The sequence below is a fragment of the Numida meleagris genome, chromosome 2 (assembly GCF_002078875.1).
Source record: "Numida meleagris isolate 19003 breed g44 Domestic line chromosome 2, NumMel1.0, whole genome shotgun sequence".
Classification (NCBI taxonomy): domain Eukaryota; kingdom Metazoa; phylum Chordata; class Aves; order Galliformes; family Numididae; genus Numida; species Numida meleagris.
In genome coordinates this window covers 24721265-24734613 of record NC_034410.1, presented here as the reverse complement: position 1 = coordinate 24734613, position 13349 = coordinate 24721265, and the positions used below count along the sequence as shown (strand labels likewise).

Below are 13349 nucleotides of genomic sequence, written 5' to 3'. Positions count from 1 at the left end.
GATCAGAATGGAAGTAGTAGTTTGGCATATATTTGTATCTTGAGTGCAATGGTTTCATGTCCACTGACTGCAGATACTAGCAACATGATAGCATCTGTTTGGAATCCTGGATTTAGGAGCTCTTTTGTATATTTAATTGTAATTCCAACTTTCTTCCATATTATTATTTTCTGCTCTCGGCCAGCCAGTTGCTAAATGCAGCTCTGCGACTGCATTTGTAAGATATCTGCAACAGTTTTTGTCAAGGTCTTCAGTGAAGAGTTAGCTTAGTCAGCCAGCAGCAGGACTCTGTAGGAAGTTGGTACAGTTTGTGGGGGGAGTCAAGGCCTCTGGCTTGAAAAACTGGAGGGAAAGAGGGAGAGAGAGAGCGAATTGAAGAGTGTTAGAGGTAACTTGAGGACTTGGGGAAATTACCTTAGATAAGGTTTTTCTAGGTCAATCATTCTCATGTATCAAAGAGAAGACGGAGAGTTGGCTTGACCGTGGTATTTAAGTTTCTGAAATTCTTCAGTCACCTCTTCAAGAATTTATCAAGACTCAGTGCTTGAAAGCTTATGCATGATGAATTCAAACAGTCAATAAGCATATATTTTAATAGTTAAGGTTATTATTAGCTATAAAGGAAGTTGGGTTTTTCCCAAACATCACTTGGTTTAGGACTCCTTGCATTTGCCTCCTGACATCTGCTGTGGTGTCTGCACTTAAACTAATCTTCAAAAGCTTCTGCAGAGCTTTTGAAGCTCCAGTGGAGAGAAATGGGCAGTTTTTACGGTAACATGAATGAAACTCTAGAGTCAATTGTTTGCATGATCTCCATCCACTAAGAAGATATCAAGTAACAACATCTGAGCTAGCTGCACCTAACACATCCTATTGGAAGACATGCCTTAAGGCAAATGCAGCAGTAACAGTTTGCAAAGTTAATCTATTGGTCTCTAGCCAAATGCGTGGCAACTGTCTATGAATGCTTTTCTAGAAAACCTACAGAGCTTCCCCAAGCTGGATCAGGTATGAGTGACCTGGGGGACTCACAGGAATGCTACTGTACATTAAGGAAAAATTCTGGCAAATACTGAGCCAAAGTAATAACTGCAATTTTGAAGATTACTGTGGGAGTTAAAGTGGCTGTCCTCAAAGAATTGCTGAAACGAGCCATGTTGTATCAGGACATATGTTGACAATCACAGAATCGCAGAAAACAATGGATCCCTTTTGGTGCTTCCTGGAGTTTTAAGGGTTTTTACCCACAAATACCAGAACGCTTTTAAGGAAGCATTTTTAATATACCAAAAAGAGAAAATGAAGTACAAATTTATTTTACTTAAAATAGTATCAAATTATTGCAGTATTAAAAAGTATTAGTTCAACTAAAACTAAAGACAAAATCTGAAGTGTTTTTAAGGCTCTGGAAACTTAATCCAATGCAAATATACGAAGCTTCCCCTATTACACAACTTGTTTTCTGGGTAGCTAAGGTTTCAAATGTTGTAATTGCAAATGGATTTAAAGTACAGGACATTGTCATCCAGCCTTAAAAGATTTTCAGGTTGCGCTGTTCCATTCTGGGATATGATAAGGATCTCTAATGATAAATATGTATATGTATGTATATATTGTTTAAATTCTAAGTGAGACAACTTTGCAAAATTTATTAAATATAGCTTCTTAAAAGCTCCTAAGATTTTCCTTTTCAGTTATAATCTATTCAGTGCCCCAGGGCAGCATGGCATGTTAGAGGCGGAAGAGCTGTCAGAATATGATCAATTTCCTTATGAAAAAATAATTAAGACCCTGCTTCTGTAGCACAGTGTAGCAGCAGAGAGACTGGTGGGAGTACAACACAAAATGTGCTGGTTTATTTCTGTTAATTTCATGGGGCTGAGAAACTCCATTGTATTATCAGTTGCATGCTATACATGAATCTAAAGCTGTGTGTTGTATCAAAGCCATCACATGTTCGTGTACAGTGTCTGTGTGAAATACAGTTCTGTCATATGATACTTTCCTTGCCTTCCTTACACAAATATTCTCCTGTCTATAGCATCTTTATTATCCCTTCCAGAGGGGATCAGAAGGAGAACAGAAAAGGAAGTTTAAAATCCTATGGCCTTACCCGTGAGAAATAGTGCACAGCATGCAAAAAAGCCTGAAATGTTAAGTAGTAACTTGAGTTCAGTTTTATCTTCATGCTAATCAGGATATGTTTATATTTTTGTTACAAATCAGTAGAAGCAGAAAAAGAAATACAAGCCCTTCAAGCTCTCCTGATTCTCAGACCAGAAGCACAGCTGAATGCTGAAGCTCACTTGAATGCATTACTCCAGACATCTCCTGGCAGCTCTAATGCTTTTTAGCTGATGGATGTTGGTGTTAGACCTGTGTGTGTGCATGCACACATGCTTATATGTATGCTGCAGTGAAGGCTTAAGAGATCCATGCTATTAAATCAAGAAAAGGTTTAACAAGGGCTGTAACATTCTAGTGGGGCAAATTCCACTCTGCCCAGAGCAGGAGTCACCCTGTGCGTATCCAGGAAGGGCTTCTTTTCCCAGCCCAGTCCCAATTTAGACGACTGACTACCAGGGGCTTTTACCTAAGGATCACATATCACTGGCACAAGACCTGGAATTTGTTCAGTGATTTTTGGTGTCTCGTACGATGGGACTCCATCTCATGGAAACCTTCAGTAACTGCTGCAATACAAATGTTAAACAACAGTGAGTGCTACTACTGAAATCAAGGGGAATAGCACAATAACTCAAATGAAAATCTGAGTTATCATCAAAGGCTTCTTCTGTTCTTCTTCTGTGAAAATTAAAGCCGTTACAGATGTTGTTTTGTCTCACATTTTGATTACAGAAGTGAATGAAGAATCTTGTCTTTCACTAAAGCTCATTTTGTGAGAAGGAAAACTGAGTGTAAGAAGGATACTATCACAAGTTCAGATAGTATAAGATAGTGAAAGTAGCTAACATGGAGCTGATTTCAGTGACACAGTTTGCATGAAAGCTGTCAGGTTTGGGGGAATAACATTACAATTATGATTTTTTTTACTAGTTCTTTTCTTTAGCTTCATAAACAATATAAGCAGAGCAAAACTTACGTCAAAATCATGGAGATTCATTTGTTCTGATAGAAATAAAAAATATTGAGATAAAAGGAAATAACTTTTACCAGCATAGAATGAAGACTTTATGATCGTTTTATTTGTAGACAGTGATTCAGCTCTAGTTGACAGAGAAATGTGATTATTCCTAGTGCCTGTAAATGAAATGCTGCTACTATTAAACTAATCCATATTAAGCGGCATTTCACTATGTTCTGTGACAGAGTGGTATAGCATTGCTTATACTTTTTTTTCTTTATTTATTTCTAGTTTTATCGCTTGATTTATTGCATATGTTCGGTTTCAGGACTGTACTGAGCATGCTGCAGTGAGAGCTCTGAACGAGTGAATTAGATGTTCCTATTAAATCTAAAATCTACTAGAAAAATGGTTGTAGGCAGCTGAAAAGTCTTTGTGCCACATTGTATCTTGTTGCCTTGATCAAGTCCATACAGGCTGAGAGAGCTGGGGCTGTTCAGCCTGGAGAAGAGAAGATTCTGGGGAGACCTCATTGCAGCCTTTCAATATCTAAAGGGAGGCTATAAGGAAGAAGGGTATAGACTCTTTATTGGGGTGATAGGACAGAGTGTTGTGATAGGACGAGGGGAAATGGCTTCAAACTAAGATGGGGAAGATTTAGATTGAATGAAAAAAAAAGTTGTTTACAATAAGGGTTGTGAAGCACTGGTTCAGGTTGCCCAGGGAGGTGGTGGATGCCCCGTCCTTGGAGACATTCTAGGTCTGGCTGGATGGGGCTGTGAGCAACCTGATCTAGCTGTAGGTGTCCCTGGTCATTGCAGGGGAACTGAAATGATCTTTAAGGGTCCCTTCCAACTCAAACAATTCTATAATAGAGGCTTTTTATCACTTTAGGATACCAGAAAGTTTTCTCAATCTTCTTTTCAGAATCAGTTGCAATCATTTGCCGGTAATGTAATATATGGTTAATCTATCTTTTACTTACATCTTTTTTCTCATGGTTTACCTGATAGATAGAAACAACCCTGACCCAGGACGTACAGGTTTTCGGCAGCAGTTTCAAGGCATTATTTGCTTGTAATTCTAGACTGACTGAGTATCAGAATCATGGGTAACAATTCCTCAGAACTGACTATTCATGGCTAACATATTTTTTGAGGCAAAAGGGCAGACAATACTTTTGTTGCTTTCAAGAGTAAGACAGGTAGACATGCAGTGGTAATTATTTAGTCCTTTATAGGAATGCCAGCATTACCTTAAATTTACTTAATCAAGCCTAATAGAGTGAGGTGCATGAGGATATGTACACAAGCAGGGGCAATCATAATTAAGTACAAAACGGCAAACTTAGGTAATATATCATTGGAACTAATTATGCACCTTTTCTTCTAGGATAGCTCATATCTCTTTCAAGAATAGTTTCATTTTTTAAATAAATTTGTTGTAAATCTGCTTAGCTTTAAACCTGACAGATGTTGTTTGCATGTGTTATCCTGCCAAAGTGGTTTTACTTTCTAGCTAGGCATTTCAAACTTCTTAAATGTCATCTCCTAAAAGTTACTTGTATCAGTGTTCTTCATCAGACCATAAATGAAGGGTTAAAGCAGATGAACAGAAGTATACTACCTCTTCTTTAAATATTGTTCTTATGTATTATCGGTACATGTTCATGGAACAGAGATTAATACATGTGATAAACAGTATTCCCAACCAAGGGAACAGTTGAGTCAAAGAATAGCCTGCAAAACACTGAACATACCAAAGCATCCTAAAATCTGGGTTAGTACTGTGCAAGACTTTGGAAGTCGTTGTGCTGCACATGGAATAGATTAGCTGCAGTCATTATTTTGTGTAAAACATTAGCTTTCCTGTTCTCAGACTGTGTGGCATCAAAGTCAACTTTAAGAGCAAACTAAAATAGGTGCTTGTATATGTTGGTTCAAAAGTGCAGTAGGTGGCTCCTTTTCATAACTTCATAGCTTGGGTGATGTTATTACAGTTTTGTGATAACTAATAGCCTGGTTCCTTTTGCTTTCTCTTCTGTGCACTAAATATTTTGTCCTCAAACTACAGGCTACTTTAGTTTGTGCTTAGGTTTCGTGTAGTCCTTATAACAATCAGGTATGCCAGAAGGTGCTATGCTTATTTCATGCAGAGATTTATGCCGATTCCATCTGCTGGTGGAGTTTGCCCAGAGCCCCCAATAGGAAGGTTTACTATATTCCAGGAATGTTTCCCTCTTGATTTACTTCCCCCCCGCTTTCCACTCTGTACACACTCTATGCATGCTTTTCAGATCAAGTAAGTGAGAGGCTGGGTGACAAATGAGACTGAAAGCATCTGTTTCTGCTTCTATACTGAAAGTGCTGAGACAAAAGTATACTGTATTTAGTTTGGAGATAATTTTTTATTGGTTGAACTGTCCCTGAAATTGGGCTACTACTGAAAATAAATTTTGTGTTTTATCTTAGACTAAAAGTAGTAACATGGAAATAGGATAGAAGTCACAAAAATTCCTTGAAAATATGTAAAAAAAAATCCAAATTTTAGTAACTGAATATACTGAACAGAGTTTTTTAATTGGATCTTTACATTTTATTTTATGACGGTACTCTTGAAGACTGGGACTTTTCTGTTTGAGTGTCAGCTTAGGAACCTGTGTTTGCAAGTATATTCCCTTACTATCAAGCATCCTGGAGTCTGAATTTCAAGCACACAGCATTTAGGATCTTAACACTGATTATTTATTTATTTTAGTTTTTTAAATTATTTCAGTTTTATCTGGCTTATTAGTTTATCAAGTAAGACACTTTTCCCAGATTTTTCTCATGTGTTCTCTTTAAAGAATTCAATCCCTTAAATATTATAATTTTCCAATGCAAATATCAAGCAGTTTACTTTTCCTTAGAAAAAGGAAAAGATGGAGAGTAGTAATCTTTTTCTTGTATTGCATAAATCTTGTAACTAGCACCTACTGCTTCAGATCCTTACAAGCTCCTTCATTCTAAAATCCCCACCTTGCCTTTGGATCAGTACAGTCTTTAGTCAGTAAAATCCTGACACTTCTCAGACCAGTATTTTGAAGAAATTTTGTATGTTATGCTTGAATGAAGTGAAATATATGAAATAAAATTTGCAGAACAGAAACCTCAGTGTGGTCCTATTTGTCCCATCTTAGAAAGTAATTGCAGAGAAAAGAGAACTTTAGTATATGTTGCATCAGCTTCCCCTTGAGCAGAAAATCAAAGTTTTGTTATAATAATTTGTGCAGTACTATGTAGATTATGCTTCATGAGCATAGAGATTTTATACCTAATTCTTTTAACCAGTAGTCTTAGAAGATGTCTGATAATAATTTGAATTGAAACTGTGCTCATGGGCACACATAAAAGGCAAAAGGTCACGATGATGCACAATGTGAGGTTCTTTCTGGGCTCTCCTGCACTAGTACTCTACGATGTAGAGTACTTCTGCTAAATAAACTTTCAGTATATTAAAAAAGCTCATAAACATCCTTAATTGAATAATTCTCACACTTTCATGTCTTCCTTGGTTGGTAAGATAAATCTGTGACATTTGGTAACAAAACACTGCCTTAAGTATTTTTAATCATCTGTATGGACATCTCAAACATACAGGTTTATATTCCAAATTGTTATGAATCACCACCAACTGCAATTAAAATCTCACCTGTGAGATTCTTCACTTTTCATCAGTTTTCAGTTATGGTTGTTCCTTCATTATGAATATATCAGACCTTCGATATGTACAACCCTGTAACGTATGCACAGTTGATCAGATAAGATCAGTGAAAAAGAGTAGTCCAACCCCAGACATGGCCGCAATTCATCTGAGTAGGTCATCTGATGAATTTGTGGCACTGATATTTTGCTGTTGTTCTGCCTGGTTGGAAGTCTATATAAGTCTATAAGTGAGATGGGATTCTAGTTATAGTAACCCTAATATTTTAGATGGTGTCACGAGATGTGTCTCCATCCTTACCATAAAAGAATCACAGATACTTGTTGCAGGATTCTGGATTCACTTCTGAAGACCAGAAACATGCAAGTTTGTCAGATCTTGTTTTAAGCGAGTCTGTGTATTCTGACCAAAATAAGTTTCCTCTCTGAATTAGGCAAGTAAAGAAAAGGAAATGTATTTAATTTGAGTTCAGTGTGGTTTTGCTTCACTGTGAAGGTTTTTGTGGGTAAACATTGTAACTGTGAAAGAGTTATAGGAAAATCATCATATTTTGTTTTTTGATAATTTTGTATTTCCTTGGACAAAAACTAGATCGTGTAGATGTTGTATACAAATTTTTGTGCATAAAATTGTCATTAAAATGAGTTATCCTGTGCACAAAATGCCTACATCAACTTTCTGTTCTGATACCTGATAATGAGAATACTAGTATTATCGTCAAATGTGTGTGGCTTGTGTAACAGAGTGTCTTGTGTATACATAACTGGTGGTAGAAGAATTTGTAAAACTAAAATTCTTTCGAACAGAAATTGTTCCTAAGAAAGGGGGCCTTGATATTTTCTTTATAGCAACAAATGGGAAAAGCCCCACCTCGAGTACTGTGTCCAGTTTTGGGCCCCTCGCTGCAAGAAAGACATTGAGGCCCTGGAGCGTGTTCAGAGGAGGGCGACGAAGCTGGTGAGGGGTCTGGAGCACAGGGCTTATGAGGAGCGGCTGAGGAAGCTGGGATTGTTCAGTCTGGAGAAGAGGAGGCTCAGGGGGGACCTTATCACTCTCTATAACTGCCTGAAGGGAGGTTGTAGTGAGCTGGGGGTCAGCGTCTTCTCTCTTGTAACTAGTGACAGGACGAGGGGGAATGGCTTCAAGTTGCGCCAGGGGAGATTTAGGCTGGACATTAGGAAACACTACTTTTCTGAAAGAGTGGTCAGGCGCTGGAATGGGCTGCCCAGGGAGGTGGTTGGGTCACCGTCCCTGGAGGTGTTCAAGAAACGTTTAGATATAGCGTTGAGAGACATGGTTTAGTGGGGTTATTAGTGGTAGGTGGATGGTTGGACTAGGTGATCTTGTAGGTCTTTTCCAACCAAGCTAACTCTATGATTCTATGATTCTATTAAAAGGAGAACTTTGGCAGGATAACTTTTTGTAGCAGTTAAGAGTTACTGAACTGCTATATTGTCAGCAAAAGTTTCTGATTGATTTTAAAGTTTGTCAGTATAACTTCTTTCCTACAACAGATACATGGAAATGTCCTTGTGTGTGCATCTGTATTATGCTGTAAATTTATAATTCCTAATTTTAGCATGTCAGCCTGCTATAATGTATTTTCAGTGGGATAGATTATATTAATAATTCTATATAAAATTTTGATTGAGTCTGTTCAGTTTTCTGATTTCTCTGAAGTTCTGTTAGTTTCCTCTTTCATGGAGTTGGGGTAGAAAAATGAAGAAAAAACTCACTACATAAACAGTTCTCCCTTTGTTTGAAGGTTCAAGCCCAAGTGCGACATTCAAAACTCAACTTTGACAAACTGAAGACTGATGTCTGTCAAAAAGTTGACCTTTTGGGAGCAAGCAGATGCAACCTTCTTTCGCACGTATTAACAACATATCAGGTATCAAAAAAAACCGTTAACCTCCAAAATAAAGATTTCCTGTTAATATATGTCTTTCTAAGAGGTTTCCATGACAATACTCAAATACAAGAATATATAACCAGTACTGGAGTGGAGATGTAAACTTTGCATGAAATGCAGATTCATGTTTAAGATAACATTGCACTGAAATTTTACCCTATCTTACAGACAACGCTGCTTCATTTTTGGGAAAAAACTTCGCACACAATGGCAGCTATCCATGAAAGTTTCAAAGGTTATCAGCCATATGAATTCACTATGCTAAAGGTAAGGAATATATATGTATATTTGTCTTCCCATTGATAACAAATAAAAGACCATACAGTGATGTAGAAAACATTGATGTTTTGTTGAATCATAGAATGGCTTAGGTTGGAGGGAACCTTAAAGGTCATCTAGTTCCAACTCCCTTGCCATGGGCAGAGTTGCCAGCCACAAGGCTGCCCAGGATCCCATCCAACCTGACCTTGAATGCCTCTAGGGATGGGGCATCCACAACCTCTCTGAGCAACCTGTTGTAGTGCCCCACCACTCTCTGAAGAAAAAAATTTCTTCCTAACATCTAGTCTAAATCTCCCCTCTTTTAGTTTAAAGCCATTCCCCCTTGTCCTACCACTATCAAACTGTAAAAAATCAGTCCCCCTCCTGCTTGTAAGCTCCCTTCAAGTACTGGAAGGCCAGAGTGAGATCTCCCCAAAGCCTTCTCATCTCCAAGCTAAACAATCCCAACTCCTTCAACCTGTCATCATAGGAGAGATGTGCCAGTCCTTTGGTCATCTTCATGGCCCTCCTCTAGACTTGCTTCTACAGCTTCACATTCTTAATGTACTGTGGGCCCCAGGCTTGGACAGAGTACTCCAGATAGGGCCTTGCACTTGGCCTTGTTAAACCTCATTAGATTCTTGTGTGCCCACTTTTTAAGCATGTCCAGATCCCTCTGGATGGCGTCTCTGTCTTATGTTGTGTCAGCTGCACCACTCAGCTTCGTGTCATCTGCAAACTTGTTGAGGTTACACTCAATCCCACTGTCTTATGTTCTTGATAAAGATGTTGAAGTGCTTGTGACTGGCCTCCACCTGGGCATAGAGCCCTTAACCACAACTATCTGGCTACGATCATCTGACCAATTCTTTATCCACCTAATAGTCCAGCCCTCAAATCCATCTCTCTCCAATTTGAAGATAAGGATGTGGTGTGGGACTGTGTCAAAGGCCTTGCAGAAGTCCAGGTAGATGGCATCAGTTGCCCTTCCTTGGTCCACCGATGACATCACTCCATCATAGAAGGCCACCAAATTGGTCAGGCATGATCTGCCCTTTGTGAAGCTATGCTGGCTGTCTCAGATCACCTCTTGTCTCACAAGTACCTTAACATCTCTTCCAGGAGGATCTGTTCCTTGATCTTTCCAGGCACAGACGAGAGGCTTACCAGCCTGTAGTTCTCCAGGTCTTCCTTTCTCCCTTTCTTGAATATGGGAGTGATGTTTTTCTTTTTCCAGTCCCTGGGGACTTTGCCTGACATCCAGTGCTTTTCAAATATGATGGAGAGCAGCTTGGTAGCCACATCAGCCAGTTCCTTCAGAACCCTGGGATGCGTGGCGACTGGCCCCATAGACATTCAGCTTCATGAGGTAGTCTCGGCCTTGCTCCACTCTTACACTGGTAGGGATTTTGCTCCCCTGACTTTCACGTAGGAGTTTAAGGACATATGTTATCTGCCAATTCAATCCCTGTCCCATCTTTTCATTTGAATACATGTCTTCTATCAAAAAGACTTCTGGCTAGTAGTATCAAAAACTGCATGTAGAGTGTAGTGATTAAAGACATATTTTAAACGAAGATGTTATTCATTGTGGGCTGCACTTAAGTATATGTTTAAGTGCTAACTGGGATTGTGTTTGACTGCTCTTAAAGAATCATAAAGTCCAGCAGAATTAAGGATTTGTGTTGTCCTCTGAAATTCTACACTCGAATTAACTGCATTGTCTTCACATGTGCTTTTCAAAACTCCCACTCTGTAAGATCTTGTCAGATTGAGTATGAATACAAACATGCTTATAGTCCCCATACCTGTGCTAAAGTACATTCTACCCCTCTACTGCTCTGGGAATTACTGTTTTCCTTGACTAGTATTATTTGCTGATCTTCCATAATGTTTGAATGTGGAACATATGCAATATCTTACTGAAGTCATGAGTTTAGCCAGGTTTCTAAAAATAAGCACTCCCTCACATTGTGTATTTTCCTGGTCATGTCTGCTGCTGCATAAGAAGTTGCTCTGCCCATTGCAATTTGAGCTTCAGCAGAGGAATCGGATAACAGTTAAAAAAGAAACATTAATTTCCCAGCTATCCCCATATATGTCCTTGTCCTGTAATTATTTTATGCAACATAATAACTATGTGATTGACTGATCCTATTTATGTGGAAGAAAAATAATATTTGTCTGAAGAAGGTTTGATGGAAGGATTACCAATTGGCAGAAAGTAAGGAATGAAGAGCTTTCAGCAAAGTAGTGTGTGCTTGGAAAGACAACCTAGTTTGAAAACAATTATACGTCATAGCCTCAGTCCATGAATACTTGTGCATATGGCATGCAGAAGTGAAAGTTGGACTGTGGTGTGCTGTATAGCCTGTGGCTACCCCAGATCTCTGGGGAAAGAAGCACCTGAAGGTATAAGGTTTAATATACCCCAGGCTAGCATACCTGCCTGTACATGACATGCTGTATTTAAAGTTGTTTTCTTGAATGTGAGTTAGGAGGGAGCAGTTTCTGAACTCCAAAGTACATAAAGTATTTGTGGAGGCAATTATTTCTGCAGCTTGAAACATCAAAACAAACCAAACAAGCAAACACATTTCAAACTTCAGTCTCTCCTGACCAGAGGACAAAAATAAAAGGAGGCTGTTCTGGACAGCTTTAAAAGCTCATAAACTTTTCCATCGTAGCCAGTCTCAAGAGAATCCTAACTGTGTGCTTCCTTCTCACATACTCCAAATTCTAGGCACAAGGTATCCAAATTGCAGAGGGAAGCAGTTAGGCGTAGTTATCTTGACAGTGCCAGTCATTGTGGACAGACTCTCAAGTTAAACTCCAAACCCCTTTGTTTCCTCACAGTCCCCTCCCATTGTACCGCTGGCTGGTTCACAGCCTGAGTTTAGCACGGCCAGAGCCTGGGTAGCATGCTGAAGGACTGTTCTGCTCATAATCTCCTGATGTTTAAATTTTTTCTGAAGAATTTTTTCTCTATGCTTTTAAACAAACCCTTTCCAGTCTAGTTTGTGCAGGTAGCCCATATTTTCATGGTGTATTTACTCTTTATTCCCTTTCATACCTACAAACATGATTATTTTAACAAGACTTATGATGTTTCAATATACTTAGTAATGTGTAGACACTTTGGAAATAAACTTGCATAGAAAATGCACCTATTCTAGAGCGTGAAATAGCCATGTGATAAAGGATGAGATACTTTTAAATGCTTATTACCTTCTGAACTACCTCCTATGAAATGTTTCAACATACTCTAAATTTGAAATTAAGTTAGGAATCTGTGATGGAGAAATACAATCCATATTGTCTGCACACATGTAACAAGCTCTCCATGGAACAGAAAATAACTATAAAAATGATTGTGAGTATTGTAGTATGTTTGAGGTGCAGCCTTAACTTTGTTAATGAGAATCATAACCATTTTTATTACTGGCTTCCTGCTCTGAAAATATGTGATTTCCTGTTTTTGCAGTTACGTATATGCTGAGATGTAATGGTAATCAGAGGTTAGTTTTATATTACAGTTTCGTGGAAGTCTGTGCTTGCAGAAAACAGCTGCTCGTGGATAAGACAATGTTGCTGCCTTATAACATCAGTTCTTTATTTCTTGTGGCCTCTGGAGTGTGGGATTATTTTCTTTCGTATATCAGAGTTCAGTCTCCTGCATCATCTCTTGTCCATCAATAAACCTGATTGTGGTATTTTTTTTTAATAAAGTATAATAAGTGGCTGTAGGTGATCAAGAATAAGTACAGTTTCTTATGAGTAATCTTGTGTAGAAGTTTGCTCACTGTAGATGTTGTATCTGCTGTTCACTTTCTGCATTAAAAACATACAATTGGAATATATAATTGCTTAAAATGTACATAAAATATTTTAATATGCCCATTTCTACATGTTTAATAGAAAGTTGTCTCAGAATATTTTCCCTTGTCTTGTATCTCAAAAGTGATCTTTTCTAAAGGAAAATATTGAATTGGGTGCTTGCAAATCATTTTTTACTTTTATAATTCTAGTTCTGATAGTAGCACCTTAATGAAATACATCCTTAATTCAGAAGTAGCTCTTCTGAATCAAACTGTTTTACTTTAAAACAACAATTTAAGGAAATGGTGTTACTAATTGACTTAGATGTAGATTGTCTTACTGAAAAATTAGAAGGTGCCATCTAATGGAAAATTACTATTTGCATTTCATATTATGAATGTACTAGATTTACCTCAGGAAAGAGACTCTTAAGTGGCTCTTGGGGTTGTTTCTGGAAAGAAAACATTGTCTTTAGAGATGGTTGTCAAGCTCCCTTAATGAAAAGCAGCCCATTTGTTTTCTTTGCTTCAGGATATATGCTGAGAGTAGTATAATTGTGCTATTGCAGCT

At 38.2% G+C, this 13349-nt stretch overlaps 1 protein-coding gene across 6 annotated transcripts in view; it reads left to right on the top strand.

Moving 5' to 3' along the window:
• The window catches only part of ICA1 (islet cell autoantigen 1), a 72341-nt gene that overhangs the window by 36352 nt on the left and 22640 nt on the right, over window positions 1-13349 (top strand). For all 6 annotated transcript variants that reach the window (XM_021385957.1, XM_021385962.1, XM_021385961.1 and 3 more), the window contains 2 exons: window positions 8553-8678; window positions 8868-8966. In XM_021385957.1, the coding sequence (XP_021241632.1) occupies window positions 8553-8678; window positions 8868-8966 (225 nt within the window). The remainder of the gene's footprint in view (window positions 1-8552; window positions 8679-8867; window positions 8967-13349) is intronic.